The 25,009-nt window shown below is 41.3% G+C and overlaps 2 protein-coding genes and 1 long non-coding RNA gene across 10 annotated transcripts in view; 1 reads left to right on the forward strand and 2 right to left on the reverse strand.

Annotated features, from left to right (window-relative positions):
- Nucleotides 1–1,019: 1,019 nt before the first annotated feature.
- tlcd4a (TLC domain containing 4a) lies at nt 1,020–19,565 on the reverse strand. 5 transcript variants are annotated; one of them, XM_061758009.1, is made up of 9 exons: nt 19,281–19,565; nt 17,128–17,225; nt 16,964–17,048; nt 14,153–14,322; nt 10,814–10,903; nt 9,872–9,930; nt 9,629–9,723; nt 3,777–3,850; nt 1,020–3,329 (listed from the first exon to the last, which is right to left on the reverse strand). In XM_061758009.1, exons 4-9 carry the CDS (start codon nt 14,305–14,307, stop codon nt 3,011–3,013), a joined length of 792 nt encoding a protein of 263 aa, XP_061613993.1. In that variant the 5' UTR covers nt 14,308–14,322; nt 16,964–17,048; nt 17,128–17,225; nt 19,281–19,565; the 3' UTR covers nt 1,020–3,010. The 5 variants fall into 5 exon arrangements, with proteins under 5 accessions (XP_061613993.1, XP_061613992.1, XP_061613990.1 ...); XM_061758008.1 differs by having other exon boundaries at nt 17,124–17,225; XM_061758006.1 differs by lacking the exons at nt 16,964–17,048; nt 17,128–17,225 and having other exon boundaries at nt 19,281–19,564.
- Nucleotides 9,937–15,236, forward strand: LOC133470098 (uncharacterized). The gene is made up of 3 exons (XR_009785850.1): nt 9,937–10,683; nt 14,188–14,357; nt 14,461–15,236. It is a non-coding gene; the product is annotated as an uncharacterized LOC133470098 (long non-coding RNA).
- Nucleotides 19,566–20,476: 911 nt separating the features above from the next.
- phldb2b (pleckstrin homology-like domain, family B, member 2b) overlaps nt 20,477–25,009 on the reverse strand; it is a 35,850-nt gene continuing 31,317 nt past the window's right edge. For all 4 annotated transcript variants that reach the window (XM_061757996.1, XM_061757995.1, XM_061757994.1 and 1 more), the window contains 5 exons: nt 23,743–23,833; nt 23,424–23,570; nt 22,344–22,563; nt 22,128–22,213; nt 20,477–22,024 (listed from right to left, as the gene is read on the reverse strand). In XM_061757996.1, the coding sequence (XP_061613980.1) occupies nt 21,884–22,024; nt 22,128–22,213; nt 22,344–22,563; nt 23,424–23,570; nt 23,743–23,833 (685 nt within the window). In that variant the 3' untranslated portion in view covers nt 20,477–21,883. The remainder of the gene's footprint in view (nt 22,025–22,127; nt 22,214–22,343; nt 22,564–23,423; nt 23,571–23,742; nt 23,834–25,009) is intronic.

Here is a 25,009-nt window from a genome sequence, read left to right on the forward strand (position 1 = left end):
CAGTTCTACATCAGTCTAACATAATTCACATAATATTGTCAATATCCTTTGAATCCCCATCCTTGCTGTGCACGGACTCATTATGTGTTGTAATGGAGAAGAGCCCTGCACATGCAATGCGCCGACATTTAGGAAATCAAGTGATGCAAGACAGCAGGCCTTTTGGGATAAGTGCGTGATGCTATGCGGTTGTATTTATATAGCTGCATGGCGACGGGCATGTTGCGAACATGAGGCAAACAAGACGCATCGAAACTCTCTGGGGATTACAAAGGTCACTCAACTCTCTCTCTCGTTGACCATGAGGACATTTAAAGACCATGAAAATGTAGTTATACTTGTTCTGTAAACATTGTGGCAGACCTTGCATCACACCTCCTGTGTAAGGCAACGACCTTTGACACAAGATTCTGGGCTCTGGCCTTCCTCTGTGAAGTTAGCATGTTCTCCCCATGCTTGCGTTGGCTTTCTCCCACTTCCCAAAGACATGCGCTTTAGGTTTATTGAATACTCTTGTCCTTAGGTGTGAATGCAAGTATAAATGGTTCTTCGTCTTGCCCTGCTATTGGCCGGCCACCACTTCAGGGTTTCCTGCCCAAATTCAGCTGGATAGGCTCGAGCTCACCTATGACCTCAATGAGGAATGGCAACGGAGAGAGTTACTGTAAATCCAATCAGCTCCTCTTTTGCTGTGGCTCTTCATTGAAATAACCTTTTATCCGATTTAATGCTTTAGTCACAGACGCCGGCGACGCTGCATGCAAACTCCACACCGGTAGGGGCCGGGATTTGAACCCCGGTCCTCAGAACTGTGAGGCAGACGCGCTAACCAGTCGTCCAGCGTGCCACCGCCTTCAGAACAATGAGATTGAAAACATTTTTAAAATAAAAAATTGGACTTATGAAATTTAGTTAAATGCCCATCCCCAATACTGGGCATACACAAAAGTTGTGTTGACACATTCCAAACAGATTTACCTGCCTATTACCCCCCTCCCCCCCTTCAAAATGAGACACAGTACGAGTCAATTTGTCATTTATTATAAGGAACAAATTAAAACATAATGCTCAATATTTTCTCTTTTCCCAATACTACATTCACAGAATGTCTCTTAGCCTTCCCCTGCCCATGACCCCTCTCTGACATTTCTCCTCCATGCAATATTGAACCGAGGACAGAATGGCCTTCCCACCGATTAATATCCCCTGATCATTTAAAACATATAATGCAAGATCCATACAGGATTGATTGGTATTTGCACTACCCAGATTGTTATACATCATCATAAACTGCTGATTATTCAAGTATTCCCTTGCTAATGATTTCAGTGCTGCATATGAAAAACATTGAACATCTGCTGTGTGATGTTCTGTGTAGCGAAGGTAAACATGTTTGTCTGCGTGTGTCTATAACAATGATAACAGAACGCAATCATTTGTTGTGCAATCCCCATACAATATCACATGCAGTTCGAGCACATGCACAAGACGACTACCGGTATTCCTCATACGCTCCTTTTAGATCCATTAGAATACTGACCGACATCATATAAAAGATGAGAAATATGACTTTCCATCTGCGTATATTAACAGAAACAGGGCACCTCTTAAGTGATGGTTTTCACACTAATGCTGGACTTCAGGTGAGCCCAATCACACATATAATACAAAGCAGCACGTGCATGGAGACACGTGATCAAAGCTGCAACTTGGCACTGCTGTGTACACACAAAAAAAATAGAATCAAATAAAAAGCACAAAATTGATGGCTTCTGGATTTTTCAAACTGTTAAAAGACCAAAAGCACAAAGCCTCTGTTAACATTCGAACAGAGAAGGCAAACAAACAAACTGAAGAGACAGGCATCTGAAAAAGAAAACTGCGCTATTAAATATTGTTTAAACACGGCAACAAAAGCAGGACGTAGCCAGGTGTGTTTCTTTTTTTCAATAATAGAAAACGCTTGTTTTTGATTCTCTTGCTTCCAGTCATTTACTCATGTCACAGAAAGTTTTCAGAGACAAAAAAAAAAAAAATCACGATTAAAGAGTAGCTACTACATCCAAAATGTTGCGTATTCCAATAGGAATTGTTAGGCTAAACGTGAAAACAATTAGAATCGCAATTGATGACTTAAACCATAAAAACACTGCAGCTCAGTGGCAAAACTGTGCTGGACTTTAAATGTTTTAAAAGTTTTTTTTTTTTTTACCATGTAATAAATACAAAATAATATGCTGCTTCTTGAATAAAACATCTTAATTTTAACATGTGACTGTCATTCCGTGTGTATTACTTTGCGCACGTGCATTCTAATCGACTCATCTCACCCTTCGGTAATGTTAGCGTACAAACACAACATTGACCTTCAGTTTCCCTTTCGGCATTTCCAAAAGTACTCTGTGCATCTTGTTCATTAGAAAACTTCACCCATTATATTTAAAAAAAAAAAACAAAACAAAAAAAAACCTTTAAATGCCTGAATCTCCAGCAAGGCAACATAATATTTCAGGATCTGTGAAATCTCATGCGTTTCCAATAAAAAGGCTACTTAGTCAACGAGTCTCTTAAATAACAGATTAATTCCTAATTAGATTAGTCATAGTCTTCTTTCTTCCTTATTGTGTCCCTTGAGAGTGACGTGATAAAAAGATTTAGGTAAGAAAAAAGGTTGAACCTTCCTCTTCAAGGATTTAATGGCACTGACCATCGACCAGTGACCATTGTTTGACCAGTGTATGTGCGTGTCAAAGTTTGTAAACTATATCAGTTTGGGCTCCACTGTCACGAAAGTGGTACATTTTTTCCGGTTTATATATATATAAAAAAAAAACATAAGCAATACAAAAGTATTGCTCAGAGGTCATTTCATGGCTTGAAGATGGTCCGGGTCAGATGAGCCATCATACCTGTGCCAGTTTTAAGAACATTTCCTCCTCATTACATTCGCTCCTGTAGTGGCGCCAGTTGACGAGTTAGCATACCAACAAGTCGAGTCTGCTTCCTCGCATTAGTCGGCCTTCCCGTTTTCATGAGGCGCGTCGGCTTTGCTCCGGCGCGCCGACCGCAGCACCTTGTAGCAGCCGCGGGCGATCTTGTGCATCCACATGATGTTCATGATGTCCAAGCAGATGCTGGAGCAGATCCACGCCAGGCGTCCGCCGTAGGGCACCGCGTAGAAGGCCTCGGTGCCGTAGACGGCATACATGCGGCTGTAGTAGACGGGCATGACGGCCACGCGCACCGTGAAGAACACCACGGCCATGGCCACGCCGTTTGCCATGTTGGGTCGGGAGGTCCTTGGGTAACCTAAAACCTCAAAGAACCAGCTGAAACAATAACAACAACACAGTGTTGACAACACATTGTCAAACGCTCTTTGACTTCCGCTAACAACCCGGGCTAAACTTAGCTCCTCACCGACATGCAAAAATTTTCTCTCATTCAAGATGCATCACCTCAACATTCTTCCTTGACACCAATTGCTACTTTCCTATTAGCCAGGGCTTTTGTGCCACATTGTGGCCTCTTAGGATGCTACAGAAAGCACAATGATACACAGAGAGCTGCATATAGGTGAGTTTTTTTTTTTTTTTTTTTTAATAAAAAGAACTGAGGGTAGCTCCCAGAGAAAAAATTGTTTTGAGTGTTTGAAAATTTTACGTTTTTACATAATGTAATGGTACCCTCGGGTTTTGAAGTACAACAATCAGAAATGCTACAAAATTGAGCTGCACTGATTTTTGAGGCCCACTCGCTAACATGATGGTACGTACCGCTGGTTCACACACGGAGTAGAAAACTCTGCGAGCAGACGGAAGTTAGCAAAATAAGGCAACATGCCTTGGCCCTGGAAGGAGAGCAAAAAGAGGAAAACAACGCAGACGTAAAAAGGTACACAAAACAAGACAGGATCAATGGGATATTTACAACGTTCTCGCCGTGAACAGAATTAAGATTCCAAAGGTGCATCACAACAAACTTCAATCATGTTTAACAGCCCATGTATGCAGGTCGATAAGAGGCAACCAAAAACTACTTAAATCATGCTGAATGGTTGAAAGTCACAACAAATGGAAGTAAAGGCTACGTGTTAATTGTTACTAGGATTAGTACTTTTATACAATATATCAGGTACAACTATGAAGCCTTGAACATTTTCTTGCCCAACTGGCTTTGTTGCACTTGCAGTGCATTTTGCGGGTTTGTTGATCAAGTTTTACCTAAATGATTGTGTTCCACAAACAAAATACAATTATTTGAAAACAGTTAACAATATACAGTGCTGTGAAAAATGACCCGAGTGAGGATAAGCGGTGTACAAAATGGATGGAAAAGTGTTAACCCCCTTTGCAAAGTTTTTTTTTTTTTTTCAGTTTCCCAGCTTTTATGTTTAAGATCATCAACCAAATGTAATTAGACAAAAATAACCCAAGTAAACCAAGATTGCTGTTTTTAAAATGGTGATTTTATTTATTTTAAGGGGGGAAAAAAACTATTCAAAGCTACCTGGCCCACTGTGGAAAAAGGAATTGCCCCCATATATCAAATACTGGAACTGGTTGGGCCACCCGTCTTTTGTATCCCATTCAGAAGTTGACTTGCTGGTGTGATTTCGATTGTTGTCCTGCTGCAGAACCCAAGTGCGCTTCAGTTTAAGGTCATGAACCGACGGCCGAACATTCTCCGTCAGGATTTTCTCGTAAAGAGCACAATCAATAGCTCCATCAATCACAGCAAGTCGTCCAGGTCCTGAAGCGACTTCTCAGCCCCAGGCCATCACATGACTACCACTGTGTTTGACTGTTGGTATGATGTTCTTTTTCTAAAATACTGGGTTACATTTGTAATGTAACAAGACGCACACCTTCCCAAGAAAAATCTCAGTCCATAGCATATTCTCTCACAAGTTTTGGGAATCATTCAGGTTTTGTTTTGTTTTGTTTGCGCAAGAGTGAGACGAGTCAGCAGTGGTTTTCATCGTGGAACTCTGCCCCGGATGCCATTTCCCCCCCAGACTCTTCCTCCTTAATGTTGTGTCATGAACACTGACCTTAATTGAGGCAGGGGAGGCCTGCAGTTCTTCAGATGTTGTCCTACGTTCCTTTGTGACCTCCCGGATGAGTCATCGCTGTGTTCTTTGGGTAAAGTTTGTAGACCGGCCACTCCTGGGCCGGTTCGCCAATGTTCCATGTTTTCTCTATTTGTGGATAATAGAGAAAACATGGACACCTTGGGTTGCTGGAGGCCTAAAGCTTTAGAAATGGATTTGTAAGCCTTTTCAGAACGATAGGTGTCAATTACTTTATTTCTCATCTGTTCTTGAATTTCTTTGGATCATGTCATTTTGTTGCAGCTTTTAAAGACCTTTTGGCCAACTTCATTTTGTCAAGCAGGTTCTATTTAAGTGATTTCTTAATTGAACAGGTCTGGAGGTAATCAGGCTCGGGGTGTGGTCAGTGAAAATGAAACCAACGCTGTGATTAGCCACAGTTAATTACATTTTTGAACAAGGCCAGGCAGCTTTGAAATCTTTTTCCCTTAATAAATAAAATCCCCATTTAAAAACAGCATTTTATGTTTAATAGGGTTATCTTTGTTTGATATTTACATTTGTTTTATTATCTTAAACAAAGGGAGGAAACTATGCAAACATATTTGAGAAGGGGGCCAATGCATGTTCCCCATCCAAACGCTTATGCGGCACAGTACTGTACTCACAACGTTGGCTGGACATTTGTTATGCTTGTTTCTACTGCCCTCAAGGGGACAAAAAAAATGTACTCACATCATATCATGTACCATTCTTTCAGGCCGTTAGGAATATGGACACAGTATTTACATCCACACATACATTCAGGGATGAACAATCCAAAGCCATGAAAACAAAATCAAACATCCATGTCTGTTCAGCGTCTTTTTTTGTTTTTTTCCCGGTACACAGTGCATTCATCGTCAACAGATCAATTTAGGCTAAATGAGTGTTCCTCACGATCAATTATTGAAAGCAGATGGATGCAATGAAGCAGAAGCTTTAAAGCACTCAAACACTTGATCTATTGAAATCATGAGGTATGCATTGTATACATAAAACTTTTAAGTTATCCCGCTAGTCAAAGACATGTTTTTATGATTTGAAACTGTTATTTATGTCCAAATTTAGGAAGTGAAAGCAAAAAAAAAAAAAAAAAAAAGCTAAAGCAGCATCATCAATTACATTATGAGCATGAGCAGGTTAAATATTTGATGGGTTTTTGTAACGGTTTATTCTTTTGGAATTGCATAACGTGCCACATGACATGCCTTCAGGTGCAGCAGGTTTAAATAAAGAAAAATAACAGCAGCTCCTTCAAAACCAGTACAATACACACTCACTGGCCACAACATTGGGTACATCTGCACTATTTAATGACATATATTACAAGATCTACATTTTTCTGCCTTAACCAAGATAATATTGCAGTTATTATTCACAAATCTGTTGTCAGAAGTTTACTACATGAGGTAAAAAAATAATAATAATAATTTCCCAAAAAATGCATGATACAGAGTAAGCAAATGAATAACTAATTTGAAAATATAAAATAGTATTATCCATGTAAAGGCAGATTTTTTTTTTTCCCTATTTGAATCTCATTCGTGTATCTACCGTGTTTGGTAAGCATATTTGACTCATAGTCTAACTTTAAACACCATAGCAAAACTTACCTGTGAGGCTGAAATAAAAGCTTGTCATTAAAACATACTTACTAAGGGATACAAATCAGTGTAGATACTGTCTACAGTAATTTCCACCTAGCACGAGCATGCTAGTACCTCTAGGAACTGGTAAGTCCATACTGTGACTGGGCATCACATCTGCGCAGTGCAATCAAACAGCAATAACAGCAGACAAGACAGGAATAAAATAAAGAGGAAGTCCCCATCGAGATCGAGGGCTCCCTTGATACACACACACGCGCACGCTCACACCTATTTGGTAGTTTTTGCATGAACTGTTTTTGCATGTTGGGTTTGAAGAGGGGTGATTAATGTTAAAGAGACAAACAGACAGAGATTAGAACAACGACAAAATATGCCTCTTAATACTGTAAGCAAATATGAAGCGACGCATACAAACACAGAAATTGAGCATGCATCTAAAAAGGTCCCATAGGAGTTATGTTATGGTTTACCTACTTGTGCGGGTTAAAAACAGATTCCAGTAATTCTGGTGAAAAGTCACTCTTCTCGTGAAGACGCGATGAAGGACAACAATGGAAAAACTTGCTCAAAATAGGATTCTAATTTGTACCTTTGACACTTCGGTCTAGAGTTCGAAATGAGATAAGCTTTGACATGAACACTCACACATAGACACACACGGCATTGTTCACTAATAAAACCTCAACAACAAATGACTACTTTGACTGGTTACCAAAATAGAGCAAATAAAAATGACAACTACAGTGGAAGCCAATTTGGGTTCTCATCAGTTATAAGGATTTTTAAAAAACTTTTATACCAGATTCAATTTCTAAGGAAGGCAGTCATGAGTGTCCAGTGACAGTATGGATGTCTCTTAAAACATTTACAGGTGCTTGTTCTGCCTGCCCAAAATAGACCTTTCAAATTGACAATAGTGCAACATTTACTTGACTTATACTAAGAGACAGAAACATGGACTAGTACCCATCTTGAGAGTTGCTAAACCTCTACTCACAGGACTGTTCTTCATGTATACCGGTGTGCATATTCACTCAGAAAATGGCGACAGTGGATGAAATTTACCATGCATTTCTGCTGTCCCCACGTGGCTACAGATAGAACTCACAGTTAAAACGAATGACATCATTAGTAAACAGGGACGCATGCGTTTACAAGATGAGCAAGCATCTAAATGACAATGGTTGGGATTATGATGTCCTTCACACTATTAAGCAGAAATCCAGTCACTGACTGACAGTGTTATTGTCAATGGCCAATACGAACAGATTATTTGGAACGACTGAATTAAAAGGTTTTACCCCCAAAAATTAGACTCAAGTGCAAGAACTGAAGGCAGAGCACTGCACACTGTATAGCCTTTTTAAAAGAATATGTTTTTGTTGTTTTTTAGAAGGGCCAGTCAAGCTGGGATACACTTTAGTATTTCGTGGCTTTGCCGGTTTTCTGTTAAGAGGGAAATCTCAGGAGGAGTGCAACAAAGAGAGAGGAGGCACCGGGGACATAAACAGATGGCAAACTGTATTGCAGGTACGCAGCCAGGTGTTAGGTTAAACACAGTTTGTTCACATGCATGGTAACAGGAACCCGGAAAAGCCCTGCACTTGGCATGCAAGGCAGGTGTTGCGCTAAAACTCAGAATATATCGAGAGAAGGGTGGGGTCAGTATAAAAAAAACAAGGGACAAGAACTATAAGAACATGGTGAGGCAAGGGGAGGGTCGTAGAGATGTGGGGATAGGGGTGGGTTCAACAGCCAATACAATTGTTGAGCATTCCATGCAAAAAATACCACGTAGTCAATCATTTCCATAATCATTATGCGATAGAGAACTGACAATAGAGAGAGTTTAGGAGTAAACCAAGAGTGAACAGCAAGTGTCTTTAAAGACTGGACTTAGTGGGTGACAATTCTCAGTAACCAATGAAGTTTGAAGATGATCATCCATCCATCCCATACTACATAATATTATTAGACCTACCTACCTGTATGTCAGAAACTGAAGTTGATTTTATGAAACAGAGCACCTTCAAAACGCAATATATAAAGCAAACATGCTCAGACATTTTTACAGTTTGTAGTTTCAATACTTGTTTGAGGGTTCATTCATTTATTTTTTAAGTTTTGCTTAAGCCTGTCCTCTTCCTGTCAGCCATTTTGAAAATGAGTTCATTGTCGTGTTTATTGCCTGTCATGACCAGGGCACTCTTGTGAAAGGATTTTTTTTAATCTCAATGGCTGAAAAATAAAAATGCCCATCAGAAACAGAGAGCTGTAATTGAATTGATTGCTTTGGAAGGGGAACCACCACTAAATGTGTATGGGGAAGCTGCAATAGGCTACAGCACAGCCAAAAAGGGGGTGTCCAGGATCAAAGGCGAAGAACAAGAGACCGCTTCGAGTGACCTCCGTCACACGCAAATGACAATCTTCAGCGGTTAACCCTGGGAACCCTAGTGCTAGGGTCGAGGCATTGATCAGAGAAGATCGCGGTGTCACCATTGGTGACATCCCCATCACGTATTCATTCAAGAACAGATGAGAAATAAAGTAATTGACACCTGTCGTTCTGAAAAGGGGTACAAATCCATTTCTAAAGCTTCAGGCCTCCAGCAACCCAAGGTTTCCATGTTTTCTCTATTATCCACAAATAGAGAAAACATGGAACATTGGTGAGCCTTCCCAGGAGTGGCCGGCCTACAAACTTTACCCAAAGAACACAGCGATGTTGCAGAACTTGCTGGGTTCGTTTAGTAGAGCAAAAGAAACATAAGGGAGATTTTTTTCAATGACGTCTAAGAACATCTATTTGGCAGTTGACTAAGAAAATGGCCGCAGCCCCCCCCGGACACTGCTGTTCACCCTTGATCGGCTCCTTCCCATCTTGCCTGCACGTTCTGCTATTGGACAATAAAGCACTCACCAGTACATAGTAGTAAGCATACAATGCTGCCAGATGATGCACTACAAAAAACTTGTCTCCTATCGCCTTCCAATAGTAAAAAATTAGCAACAGATCTGGAAAACAGAAGGATAAGATGGGGACAGAGGGGTGGAACATTAAAATAGGAAATTGTACAAATAAATGCACCTGATAAAAAACAAAACTCATCATTTGAAGGCTACGTGTTCCGTTTGAAGCGTTACCAAGTGAGGCTTCACTTACCAGATATGAGGTAGCCTGTTGTGATGGCAACATTAGTCTTCACTAGAGTAGGATCTCCCCTGTTGCAAAAGCACACGTTATTCATACATTTATATTGTATTTGAACACATCAATACCATTTTTATTACTTTTCTAGTGTGTGTGCGCTGAAACCAGTTCTGTAATAAGAGAAAACCTTCTTTCCATAATAATATGTCGATGTTATTTTCAACCCATCCATGTGTCGTAACTGCTGTCTCGATCTTGTCAAAGAATGCTGACTGAGTGGTCTAATCGACCGCAATCATATCAGCTCGGAGCCTCTCGTGCTGTTTTTGTGCGAGCTGCCACGCAACCTCATATTTCGCAGGTCTCAGTTTAAATGCCTCGAGTGATGTTTAATGTTCATTAAGCCATTTGATTGGGCATTTATATTCATTTTGCATTGTTTTCTGATGTTAAACTATTTTTTTGGCTCAAAAACAATTTGTATGAATATGTTCGAGTGTTTGCAATGGATTATTTAGATTTACGATATTGAACTGTGTGGCAGATGTGCTAACCAGTCACCCACCGTTCCACCGACTTCAGAACAATGTGATTTAAAACCTTTTTTTAAATATATAATTTTACTAATAGTTTTTTTTTAATTTAGTTAAATGCCCATCCCCAATACTGTGCATACACAAGAGTTGTGTTGACACATTCCCATGCATGTTTTTTAGGATGTGGGAGGAAACCGGAGTACCCGGAGAAAACCCCATCCAGGCACAGGGAGAACATGCAAACTCCACACAGGCGGGGCCTGGATTTGAACCCCGGTCCCCAGAACTGTGAGGCAGATGTGCTAACCAGTCTTCAAAATAATAACTTTTTAAAAATAAATTTCAATGAGTGTTCAATAGAGGGGTAAAAACAAGAAAAGGTACAGAGATTCAAAGAATTTCAGAAACACACTCTTACCAAACTGGGTCTTCATTGATGGAGTCATCAAAGAACAAAATGTAAAGACAGAAGATTCCCACCAACAGTGCATGAAGAGTCGATACTGTCCTGAAAAAAATGAACAACAGAACACTGTTCAGACTATCATTGAAACATGCCACTGTAATGGGTCATTATTTATGGTGCACAACTGATCAGTGCTTCAAGTGGGCTTCAAGCTTTCTGGTCAAATACACCAAGACACAGCGACATCCGCATTGACTGCTAAATCATGGCAGATCCCGCCCAACTTGTAGCCTGAACCTATCAGCACTAATCATTCCGTTTTATTTGCCCCTCATAAACCATGCGACCATTTCAATTTCATGAGTGCTATCATGAGTAGAAGCGAGCATGAGTGAAAATGAGTGAGTCATGCACGTTGGCAAGTGAGGAATTCTATCAGCTGTATCCAATCCAACCAATCTGTTCAGCGATGTTCCCAAAGCCCTCCAAGATCTCAGCACAAGATGTATACCCTGTTCCTATAACCTTTGCCACCCTCTAAATCACATCTCCATGTATTCTTGTCTCCTCTCCTCAGTTCTCTCAGTGTCCCACTTCTTAGCTGACTTCTTTCCTTGTATGATTTCATGTACTTTGAGGTTCCATCACCAAGTCTCCTTCTCCCCTTTCCTACCAGAAGATACACCAAGTACTCTCCTGCCTGTCTCTCTGATCCCCTTGGGTGTAGTGGTCCAGTCCTCTGGAAGCTCCTCCTGTCCACCAAGAGCCTGTCTTACCTTTTCTCGAACAGCTGCACAACACTTTTCCTTTCTCAGCATGCACCACATGGTTCTCTGCTCTGCTCTGCTCTTGTCTTCTTAAACCACCCCACCCCCCCCCCCCCCCTCCTGCCCCCTACTTTACACACCACCGTCATATGCTGTTCAGCCACACTCTACCCTACCAATACCTTACTACGATTAAATTACTTTATTGTAATTAAATTACTTCGGACGCACCAAAACTTTCGAGCACGAGTCGACAGAACGCTGGCATGTTTACGTACAAGCGTTAGTTCTAGCACTAGCTTGCTATGCTTCATAACATTTTGTTGCCTGAATTAAAGCACCAATGACCATCAGCACACGTTTCCCCCCATTTTGTTCTTATAATACAAGCGCGATCCGCTCTTGCTGTCGTCGCCACGGTAACGAGCGTATCCGCTCGCATTTGAGTTGACAAGATAAAGCCCAGTGATCGTCTGATTTTGTATTTAAATACCTTGAAAAGCTAACCCTTTATCCATGTGAGGCAATTGAGAACAACCTGGCTCTACTGTCTTTGAGGTAGGGAGTTTTATTATATACAGGTACTTTCCAATAAACTAGAATATCCATCCAGAATCTTCAGTTACCCTACCATGCATGTTTTTGGGATGTGGGAGGAAACAAGAGTACCTGGAGAAAACCCACACAGCCACAGGGAGAACATGCAAACTCCGCACAGGCGAGGACGGATTTGAACTCGGGTCCTCAGAACTGTGAGGCAGATGTGCGAACCGGTCTCCTAACGTGCCACCTAAATTAGAACATATTTATTGTAGTTCACTGAGATGAGATACCTAAAGCTTGTAGATGACTATAGATATGATTTATCAGCTGGAAAAATGGAATGAGGACATGAGCCTGAAGCCTTACACAGTTCCACTACAAATTTGAGAACAATAAATCACATCTTTATTCATCTGCAGGCTTCTACATTTATATAAATATATATTCATTTATTTATTCCAAAAGTTTTTATAATGTCTTGCTATTGAGGCAATTACATTTCTCTTCATGCAACGTCTCCAGCTAGAGAGAATATCCGCTCACATGCCTTTTATGGAACTTTTATTCCCCATGTGCCCTGATGAAATGTAATATTTAACTTCTTATATGACATTGTACAGTTTGCACAGTATCCGCCCTCCTTTCCAACAAGGGCACACTCCCATCCTCGGGCTGGGCGGGGACTGGCTGCAGTGCGCGGGCCCTGCGGGTTGGGGGCGTCTTGCTCTGCTGGGGTGGTGGGGCGTGTGAGGCGGTGGCGGGGGGCATTGGGCATGCGGCCCCCACCGGGTGGCCGGTTGTCAGGGCGCCTCGGTGAGGCCGGAGGACCGCCCCGGGTCCCTCAGTGTGGGACTGTCCCGTCCGCCGGGTTGCTCTCGGGTGGACCCCTGGGCCTGATCCCGCCCCTCGATTGATCGGGTGCGGCCACAGCAATTACAGGACACTTCTGTCAGTCTTTGTGCATGTAAAACGGTATCAATTCAATTGCATGTATCCGCAGACACACACCCCCAGGACTCGGTTGTGGGGTCACACACTTACTGCGACAAATAACTCATGAATATGCAAATTGCTTGAGTATCCCCTCACTTATACTCTCGTCCTGTAGACTTTTAGAATTCACTTAATTAATGTCACCACACTTCAGTTGTACGGTCGGGTTCATGACCCTTGACCTGCATGCTTCTTCTCCTCTCCTTGACCTGTTCTATCTTGTCCTGTCCTTCCCTCACAGCCCCATGCAACACTCATATTCAATGTTTCATCCTTGTAGATAATGTAATGATTTACTTCCCTCATCCTGTTTACAATTAGTGATTTGTCTTTGTTTCTCTCTCCCTTCAAGAAACTTTGTTCTGTTCGACTGATCAAGTCTGATTCTCAATAAACCTCAATTATAATACCACAGCGGACGCTGAAAAACTCTATTGTGACACAGTAAAACTGTTGCGGCATAAAAAGCATACAGATTTTCCATTCTGCTTGACGTAACAGCCGAACAGGACAAAAAGGACCAAAAAAAAAGACATTGTACAGTTTGTATATGTACTTGCTTCTATTTTGCTTTTGTTTTACTCGGCTGTCTGCAGCCAGGTTGGCATTGCAAATACCTTACCTGGATAAAGTTCAATAAATATAAAAATATATAAATGACTTAATGGACAGCTCTCAGTCGGCATTGTGAAGTATTTGGTATCTGTAAATGTGTTTGCATGAAGAAGGGGAGGAAAAAAAAAAAAAAAAGACAAATAATTATTTGTGAACGGAGGTTTTCTTTTTAAAATTTAAGTTTGACAGACATTGCATTTAATTTATTAATATGTTCTTTATTATCATGATCATAGTCACACACTAATGTAGCTCAATAATGTGTACAGTGCAGTTATAAACACCACAACAATAAACCTGTAACTGGTGTATTAATACTTCTCTGACAATAAGACATGGGTGAATTTTCTGTGTCCACATTCAAATCCGACTCATTAAGAACTCCCCCCCCTCAACTAGTGGGTAAAACTCCCGAGAGTCGCGAACCACTCACCTTGAGTTCCATTCCACCTTCTGCTTTTCGCTGAGGCCAAGGAAGCCCGGGCTGACATGCGTCGACACCCAGGGGCTGACTTTGTGGAAGAGCCACTGGAAGGTGAAAAAGCTGGTAACTGAGATGGTCAGGATGAGCTGGCTAAATGGGTCCATGGCCAATCGACTCCACTGTGAAGGGGAGAAGAAGAATGTTTCCTGCTCAGGTTTATACAGACACATATAGATTATTATTATGAATAGATTGTCATTATTTGCTGTGCAATGTCCAGTGCAGGTGTTGGTAAACTCTGCTTTCTTAAATCGAAGGTCACAACAACAGTCTACCAGAATGTTTTAGAGGACTTCATGATTCTTTCCGCTGAGGATCTGTATGGCGATGCAGATTTCATGTTCCAGCAGGACCTGGCCCCTGCCCATACTGCCAGAAGCACCAAAACCTGCTTTGATACCCATGTCATCACAGAGCTTGACTGGCCACCCAACTCGCCGGATCCAAACCCCATTGAGAATCTATGGGCTATTATCAAGAGGGAAAATGTGGGGCACCGGACCCAAAAACAAAGAAGAAGCGACAGCAAGCATCAAGGAAATCTGGGCTTTCAGAACTCCCTTGGCAACGCCACAGACTGATTGCCTCAATGCCACAGTGCATCGAGGCAGTGATTAAAGCAAAGGGATTCCCAACCAAGTGTTGAAGATTAACTTATCGTTTTGAAAATACCATATTTTTATGGATTTAATGTGACCATCATTTCTTTTTTGTCTTCTTCAAAAACTGAGCATGGTGCTTACGTCACAGTATTCCCGATTTTGTGGGTTTCATGAGCTGGAGCCCAAATTATGTAAAAATGAACAAATAAATACTTGAAATTGTTTAAATTCTGGGCCCCGAATCTATAATCTATTAAAGTTTAACTTTTTCAATGGAATTATGGAAATGAATAAACTTTTCCATTATATTAAAATTGTGCGTGTGTTTTTCTTCTTCTCTGCGTCATTTCACATTATTACATAATGAATTCCTCATTTTTTCGACTTTCTTTGTATCTATAGATTACTCTGGTTGTCCCCAACATCTGGTGAAATTTTTAGGTCAATAGCACCTTTGGAAATATATTTAGTGGGAAAAATGGTAACATTAAATACTTATTGACGTTGGTTTGGTATTGCAGTGGTCCTGAACGGTTGATTTGGTCCACGCCCAGGTTAAATTAAAATGTGTGAATTCTTAAAGCACCCTCGCCAACATGTTTCCGCATTCATAAAAGAGCCAAATTTAGCCACTCTACAGGGGCTGCACGGCACCCAGTACTTGTATGTCAGTGACAAGGCTGACTTTAACCAACCCACCTTTCGTAAGAATTAGGCAGTTAATGTTATAGTAAAAGCAGTTAATAACTTACGTCACAGTCAACTACTACGACAGTTTGTGGGGGGCATCTCGCTCTCCTGGGGGCGGGGTGAGGGTTGGCTAGGCGGTGGCTTTGGGTCCCTAAAGCCTCCTCCGGGTGGCAGGTTTTCAGGTTCGCCTGTGGACCACCCTGGATGCCTCGGTGCGGGAGGTGTCCTGTCCACCGGGCCGCTCTGAGGTGGACTCCTGGGCCCGACCCTTGGGGTGGGGTCCTCAGCCCCCAGTGCAGGCACAACAATTACAGGACACTTCTGACGGTCATTGTGCATGCGAAATGGTGTCAATTCACATGCATATGTCCGCAGACACCCACGCCGGCCACTCACTGCGACAAATAACATAACTATGCCCATTTATTGGGTATGCCCTCACTTACACTCTGGTCCTACAGAGGTTCAGAACTTACATAGCCACTCCCACCACACTTCTGTTCTACAGCCATGTCCACAACCCCTGTCCTGCATGTTTCCCTCCTGTCCTTCCCTCACAGGGTTGTAGCACTACTGACCCATACAACACTCAAATCCAATGCGTCATTGTACTAGTTTTATAATGCTTTACTTTCCTCATCTTGTTTACAGCTAGTGCTTTGTTTTTTTGTTGTCTTCTTTTCCTATAATATTGAGTTACTTTTTCACTTTCTCCTTTTTTTTTTCTCCACTCGCCTTTAAAAACTCTGTTCAACTGAATGACTAATTCTCAATAAATATCCATAAGAATACAAAGAAACCACAGCGGCAGCTTAAAAAGTCCTCTGTGACACAGTAAAACTGTTCCGATGTGAAAGGGATACAGATCTGCCTTTCTGCTTGAGCTAACGGCCAAACTCGACCAAAAACAAAACAAAAAAACAACAACAGAAAAAAAAAACAAATGGGGAAAAAAAACCCAACAACTATGACAAGCCATTGTTAGAACTAGAACTGAGAAATATGCACTTGGTTTCACATTCATCTGTATGAGTTTATGGGACAGATAGTAGTAACAAAATATTGACATACAATGCAAAGGTCCGTGGGGATTCTACACGTATGCACTGTTGTATGTCAATAGACACCTCTGCGCGGGCGGGCGGGGGCGCGCGCACACACACGCACACACACACACACACACACACACAGGGTTGGCACTGTCCTTGGTAATTTTATACCCGTCTTTGTAATGGTGCTACTCAGCCTTCAAGGGCAAATGGTCCAGGTCCACTTCAAGATACAGAACAAAAGCAAATGGTGGACAATGAACAATTCGTGCCCAAACCTGACCCAGGAATTCAAACTAATTGCAGAAAACAGGACTGACTCTGGGTCAGTTTGGCGAGGATTACAATCTTTAACTAGCTACAAGCGATCATCCCCTCCAAGTGGAGTACAACAAAGGACTGGCAGACGACTTGAATACCTTCTAGTGCAGATTTGAAATGGGCAAATTCACACAGCTTTCATTGAATCGGTTCCGTGTTCATCCATCGCAGTCTGGTTTGGTGCTGCCACAAAGAGCGACAAAATCAGACTGCAACAGGCAGTCAAGACTGCCGAAAACAAAAATTAGCAGTACCCACCTACCCACTCTTGAGGGCTTGCACACTGCCAGGACTAAGACAAGGGCATGCAAAATCCTCTTGGACCCGCCACCTATTCCAGTGCCTTCCCTCAGGTAGGTCCTATCGAACAACGCAAAGTAAAACCAGCAGACATTCCAACAACTTATTCCCTCTTGCCATTAACTTCTTAAACAGTTGACTTCCAATTTCATTGTAACAGCTGCCATTATGCACATCTCTGTCGTGTCACTTCTCCATTATCCGTACACACTGTTTCATCACGCTGTACTATTTCTATACTGTTGTTGATTACTACTCCCCACTTAAGTGTCTGAGAACTCTCTGCACTATTTGCACAATCATCATTGTACTCTTAGTCACTTTAAATTAGCCTGAATTGTTTGAAATTTAAAAACCCTCCACTCACCCTATTATTATGGTTACCAGGTCCCAGACTGGCAACCATAGCACGAACGGTTGGACGTAAACATGCTGCCGCTCCGTCGAATCATGCGCTAAGGTTTCGGTGTGGGTGAAGTCATTTAATTAAAAATAATTTAATTACAGTAAGTTAGCACCCATTATTTCTGTCATGTAATGTTGGAGGAACATAGGGACATATTTTACAATTGAAAAATCTCACGGCACACCAACAAACACAAATGTCACAAAAAGTGGAGGCATTCATGACTGTATTTACTTCCTGCCATCTAATTGAACACCATTCATTTGTTCTGTCTGTCAATATGCCTCACTCCCATAAATAGAGGAACAAAGACACATTATTTATTGTAAATAGAATTTTGGGAGCAATTAGGTACACAAGTATATACAGTAAATGAACAGGTCATTTAAATAGACACATTATTCTATCATGTGATCAGATCGGTGATCGGTCATCGTTTTTTTAAACTCGCTGATCGGCCCCAAAACTCCTGATCGTGTAGAGCCTAATTATTATTATTATTGAGAAGCATACAGTATTTTCATTGAGTTGATAGAAATAATTAAAAGCAATGTACTGTTTTTTCTCTCTCAATGTCTTTATGTCTCCAAAGTGTTCTCTGTCAATTGAAGGTCTGTTGTCGTACTGGAGCGGCTCCAACTCCCGGAGACAAATAAAGATGATTGTGATTCTGATTCATGTTCAGACTTTACATTGGGCAAAAATGTGCTCGTGCGAGACGTTGCTTTATTATCATGAGAAGCATCAAGTATTTTCCTTGAGTTGATACAATTTTAAAAGCATTAAATTATGAATCGCGTGTGCCTTCAACAAAAGAATGGCATAAAAATTGATTTGGAGTACAATATGTTCCATTTCAGTAGTATGTGGCTGAAATGTTTCATTAATTCCTTGTGTTGCCAGCTTCATGTTCAGACTGTACATTGGGCTAAAATGCGCTGGGGTCAAATGTGCTGTTATTATCTAAAGAAGCATATTGTGTTATCCTTGAGTTGATAAACCTAAAATAACGTAAAAATGGATTTGGAGAGAAATGCAGTCCATTTCAGAGGTATGCGACTGAGAAATGTTTCCTTGTGTTGCCAGCTTCATGTTCAGACTTAACATATGGGCAAAAATGTGCTCGTGTAGGAAGACGTGCTGCTTTGTTATTATTATAAGAAGCATACAGTATGTCAACCAGGAAAAATGACAAATAAATATTGTCTATGTATGTGACAGACATGTTTCCTTGTGTTGCCAGCTACACGTTCAGACTGTACATTGGGCTAAAAATGCGCTTGCAAAACATGTTAACGGATTCTTCTTATTATAAAAAGCATACAATATTTTCCCAAGTTGAATCATCTCATAACGACGTGTGCCTTATAGAACAGCATGAAATAATATGTAGTCTCTTTCGGCAGTATGTGACTTGGACGTATTTCCTTGTACTGCCAGCTTCATGTTCGGACTAGATTGAGTAAAAATGCGCTTGTGTAAGACGTGTCGAGGGGGAAAACACTGACCCACCACAATCTAATTTCGCCTTCAGCATCGAATTACTCGGACTAGACAACGATTTCTCTGTGTCACACTCACACGCAGCGGCACTGCTTTCACTTTCTTTTCGCGAGGCCAAACCACGTCGCATCGCCTCGCCTGGCGTATTGAGGAGAGAGAAAAGAAAAAAGAAAAAAAAAAAAAAAAAAAAAAAAAACCTTACTTACCGAACGACTTTCATGAAGACGCCCCGCCTTGCTCTCCCTCAGCCGCTTAATATTCCCACGGCTGGCGGAAAAGGTGCACCCGCCGTGTGACATCCACGGCCGTAATATCGCTCCATGCTAGGTCAACAACAACACACACACACACACACACACACACGCAATAGCTGGCTGGCTAGCTAGCTAAACAGTAGACAAGGAGCCGGGGGAGCAACCTAGTTGTGTTTGTCTGATGGCTAACGTGCATATTTGCAGTGGTTTGGTTCCACGAATGATTTTCTTTTTTTTTTTTTTTTTTTTTTAGGGGGGGTGTTGTGATTGGTACATGCCGATGGCAAAGCCCCGCCTCGACTCATCTTTGCTCTTTCGGCTTTAAGTTTCAGCAGCGTCCTTAAAGCTACAAAACAAAGAGGAACACTCACCGTGACTATTTCTAGACAATTCTTGTTCACTCCAACCCAAGTGTTCACCGTTCTCAATATCAATGAAACACGTTAAATCGTTCACCTGTCAGATAAATAAGAGTAACTGCTGTACTCATTACGGAAAACGGAAGCGTACAGCCATCAAATTCTAAGTGAATGATTATTAGCTAAAAAGCAATAAAGTTGATCGGTTTGAACATTAAATATCTTGTCTTTGGAGTGCATTCAATTAAATATTGGTTGAACATGATTTTCAAATGGTTTTATTTATGTTCAACACAACGTCCCAACTTCATTGGAATTGGGTTTATATAATAAACCAACCAACCAACAAACAAATTATGGCAATTAAATATCAGCCTCTTCTCTCTAGTTCTTCGCATTGCATTGTGGGTCTTGACTAACAGCACCTTTCAGAACAGTATTAGCTGGTTTATTTATTTTATTTATTTATTCTTTCCATCTCTTGGCCTTAGCCACTACTAGAGATGACACAATGCTGATTAAAAATACATAAATGGTGAAAATCCTGATACAAAATACAACTTATGTATGATATGAAACACGAACTTCAGTACAGCGATGTAACAATCTGATTGTAGTACCTAGATTGGCCACACTGTGATGCAAAAGCTCTAGTTTTCTACAGGGGATGGTGTACTGAAAAGTACAGTCGATTTGTATCGTATAGGCAGTCGTGCTATCTTGAATTAAAAAAGCATCCGCCTCATCTGTGTCGACAGTGGATTTCTAAAGCATAGAATCTATGAGAAGAACAATAGATATGTTTATTATTTAAGGTGGGATATAAAAATAGCATCCATGCAATGATAACGGCATGACTATAGTAATACAGTACACAAAGTGACGGAGATGTGCTTGGAACGTGATGTAAAAACAGATATTTTCATCAAGACACAGCGGGAAAAAAAAACATTAGGATCCTCACACAGCTCATACATTGTGAACTTTGGTCAAGAATTCCATGAAAAAGGATGATGCACCAGCATTACTAAGGATTAGAAGCATAAACTGTTTCGATATTGATTTCTAAAGCTGGTATACTGTACAAATAATAATAAAAAAAAAAACATTAAATTAGAGGTATATAGCAAAATAACAAAAGCAAGCAGACTAAAGCACAACAACCAGCTGCATTTAAGCCAGCTCAGATGTCGCGGTGCTTAATAATATACATGTACTGTACCATCATTCCCCCCCCCCCTCGCTCTCTGGACAGCATAACCCTTCGAGTGGTCGTTCAAAAGCAGCCATTATATTTCCACACTTGTGTTTTGTCAGCACAGGCAATTTGGCGTAGGTTATACAGAAACAATGTTATTAAAAAATATAGGCTGCTGTATTCATTAAAAAAAAAATTAAAAAAAAATTAAAAGGCACAGAGAGGCTCCTGAAGTTGATCAGTTACTGGAACTGGATATATATATATATATATTTTTTTTTTTCCAAACAACTTATGGCTTAGAAGCAACAATCTTTTAACAGGTGGGTGAGCTGCATTGGTGAGCCAAAGGTTTCATCCGATGCAACAATGTGAATACTGTGCATGTGTCCGCGTGTTTTGTGTTGACCAACACTTGAGAAGCACCTTGGAGCTGCATAAGAAGCTCACAGCTAATACTGCACTCACGCAGACACAAAAAGAGCCTCGTTGGAGCACATATGACTATCAGTTATTGACAACATGCATGCATGTGCTTTGTTCAAACCTGAGGAAAACAGTAAAAATCTAAATTAAAAGGTTTTGCTTAACAAGTCTCAATTCCCATGTGATATTTATCGTTTTCACAAAAAGGATCAAACTTGTTACTACAACTATTATCTCGCTATTTTCTGAGTCAATAATGAAAAGTGAAGAACGGTGTAGTATGCGTGACTGCATTTTACCACAACATGTAAAAATATTTGCAATAAACAAGAGGTAGTGTGAGATAGACTAAACTTGTGGCAGTAAGACAAAAGCCTTAGATTTGTATCATTTCTGTTTGTCATTTAGTGACAAAGCATGTAAAATGTATATAACAGGTAAATCAAAGCTGCTGTCCAGGTAGGATATATAGATGCTCCACTACTAAAGTAACAATAGATACAAGATCGTGTTTTAAAAAAGCCACAAAAAGAGTTTTTTTAGATGCTCAATTTGCAAGCACAAGCGCTTGATTACAACATGAATTGTGTGTATCCTTCAGCGCCTGTAACGATCACATCCATCCAGATCCTCATGGCTTCAGGCGAAGGGGCCACCATGTAGTAGACCCTGTCGTGAGTCTTGACGCTGAAGGTGAGGGAGGGGTTGGGGCTCTAGGGAGGAGCAGAAAGACAACATTTGTGAAATAAGCCACACTGACAGGATAAGGGAATGTGAAGCTTTTTCTCCCTCCATTGGACAAGTGTGAACGCATACCTTATGTGCATTCTTCAGGTGGTCGTAATAGACCTCTTCTATGGCTTGGAAGTAGATCACTCCTTTCAGTTTGGCTTCATGCTTGTCTACGCAAATCACATCACAACAGCACTTACTGTATGGAATACAAATGCTGCAATGCGACTATTAAAAATATCAAAAAAGCGACATCCACATATTGTCAAACAACACGATAAAATGGGTTTAAACTCCAACCTGCGTAGTAGGAGAGTGTACGTCGATTGCGGTCGAAGACGAACCAGCGCTTTTTCCAGGTCTTGATCTTGCCGCCCATTTTGATCAGGTAGCCTCTGCACGTCTTCTCAGAGATGGACAAGTGGAAGCACGTGTCTGCGCTGTGACCCGCCGACTCAATGTGAGCCCGCAGGTCAAAATCGTCCTTCCGCACTGGTAGGTAGCGTGTGAGCGGTCGGGACTAGAAGACAGGAGAAGAGATTTAGGAGTGTACCAAAATATGAATTTCCTTTTGGAAAAACCTATGAATTTTAGTGATATGAGTATTTGAATTATTGGCCGTTATCATTCAAACAGTAAGAGTTGTTTCTAAGAGAGGGGGTGGGGGTGGGGGTCGCTGACGTCATAGGCTGTTTCGTACCCCTCGAACGCTGGCAGCTAGATCCATTCCACACAGCCACCATTCAAGTAACGGTACTTTTACTCCGTTACAATGATCTAAACGTCGCTCACTACTTGTATGGATCGATTATTGCTTATCAACTATTTGGTGCGCGAGACTTCGACTTCCGCATTGAGCGCCGTTTGCGCCAATGCCAGTTAGGCGGTAGTGACGTTGACGTCTAGTTCACCGATCAAACGACAAGAAAGTCACGTGACCTCCCACGTCTTCTATTGGGCCAACTTGGCATAAAAAAAAATGGTCAAATGAGAATTTTCTCTCCCTTTTATTTGTACGCGTCTTTACTGTTATTGATCACATTACCGTATATCCAATAATGATCCTTGATCATAAAAAAGACATACAATTACTGTATAATATATACAGTATCAAATGAAAGTAAAATGCCGAACAAACACAGAGACCGTTGACATGTGTTGGTAGGTGCAGCGGTTCAGATCAGTAGAGTTCCAAGGAATTCAGCAGTTAACTTTTCAATGTGCGTACGGAAAAAGACGTAATTAGTTACCTTTTTTTTTTTTTTTTTTACTCAGGGGAAAAGGGAGGTGCGCATTTGAGGGTAGCATTCATTTTTAACAAGTGGATGTTGACTACTTGGAGCCATTAGAAGGGTGTTTGTTCCCCATTTCCGCGCTCACCTGCACTCGCTGTTTCTCTCGTAGTTTCACCTCACGGTCGATGAGTTTCTGCCGCCTGCTGGTCTCCTCCTGGAGCATCTTCTCCAGTTCCTCCCGCCTCTTCTTCTCCTCGTCCAGTGCCTGCTTGCGAATTTCCATCTCTTGCTCCTGAGGGTCATCAGTAAAATAAAAAATAAAAAAACAGAGGGAAGGGGGAAAAAAATACACTCACTAGACATTTCATGCAACGGTTAGGATTTTTGATAGCGCTCTTATATTGCGTGCCATCAGATTGTGTATGTAGTGTACATGCATACGCTGTGCATTGAGGTTTTATCACCTTGTGCTCAAGGAGACGGTTCTTTTCTGCCTGGGCTTCTCTCAACAGACGCTCCATCTCTTCGAGCTTGGCAACATTGGAGGTACTTGCACTGGAGCACACAAAACAGGTTTTTGTTTATTCCTCTAATTCTGTATTATTTATTCACTCCCGTTGACATATACTGTAGTTCATGAATCAAACTGCACATTATTTACTCCCTTATTTAAAACGGACAGACGCGCGCGCGTGAACACACACACACACACACACACATACGCTTTCTCTTATCCAAAAGGGAAATGGATGATGTCACATCAGAGCTATGGTAAACGACGCACATTAGACTTTGCGTAAACAAAACGGGGCGGGAAGGAGAGTGAGTGAAGTAAACACGAAGGAATGGGCATGGAAAAGAATACTGGAGGGAAGAAATAAAGAGATAAAATACAAAAAGAAACAAAATGGTCATTCATGACAATGTCCTGCAATCAAGACTTTCCCAATTTAATTGATACACGTAACAAACAACATGATCAATGATGATGCTATGCCCAACAATATGAGAGTGTATGTGTGTGTGCATATATACATACAAAATATTTTCGACTAATTGTAAGGGTAGTGAACCCCCCACCCCACACACACTTCATTGTCTTACCTTGGTCGATGACGGGGAATCACATTCATTGTCACTGTACACCAGCACTACAAACCCACATTCATGTTTTACTTCAAAAAGCGACACACAAAAACAGTGTTCCAGAATCTCAGTGACCAGAGTTCAATGGGAGCCATACTGTGGATCAGTACAACAACACAACCCGTTCAGTCTGCTAACAGTTTAAACATGTGCAGAATTTATCCACTGGAACATGAGGAGGGGGTTGGTTCAACGTTTGAACCAGAACAAAAAGGAGGGAAAGAAAGCACACGTGGTTTTAGTCCAGATTGGGGGACTGCACCCCAAATCATACTCGCATGTTGAATATAAGGGAACGCGTGCGCACACACACACACACACACACACACACACACACGAAACCTTCCGTCTTCTGTAACCTGAACAGTCGACCGCTAATCGAGAGAATGCGCTAACCTCAAGCATACACAGTTGTGCGCATCCTATTGGAAGCACACAGACGCTTTACATTAACTTTCTATTGGTTAGTTTGTGCGTTTTTGCTCTTCTCACAATTCACATTAAGACACCTTTGAGCATTTTTTCTCTCTCACATATTTCAGCACCCCCCCCCCCGCCGCACTCACATTCATTTACAAACCCATG

Source organism: Phyllopteryx taeniolatus, chromosome 20 (genome assembly GCF_024500385.1).
Source record: "Phyllopteryx taeniolatus isolate TA_2022b chromosome 20, UOR_Ptae_1.2, whole genome shotgun sequence".
NCBI lineage: Eukaryota > Metazoa > Chordata > Actinopteri > Syngnathiformes > Syngnathidae > Phyllopteryx > Phyllopteryx taeniolatus.

Coding starts and splice junctions, on each gene's coding strand:
- tlcd4a (XM_061758006.1), bottom strand. CDS start 19,373: ATGTCACACGGCGGGTGCACCTTTTCCGCCAGCCGTGGGAATATTAAG. Junction 14,323..19,280: donor GTCTTCATGAAAGTCGTTCG/GTAAGTAAGGTT, acceptor TCCCCTTCACAG/TGGAGTCGATTGGCCATGGA. Junction 3,851..9,628: donor ATGCTTACTACTATGTACTG/GTGAGTGCTTTA, acceptor CTCTCCTTCCAG/GGCCAAGGCATGTTGCCTTA.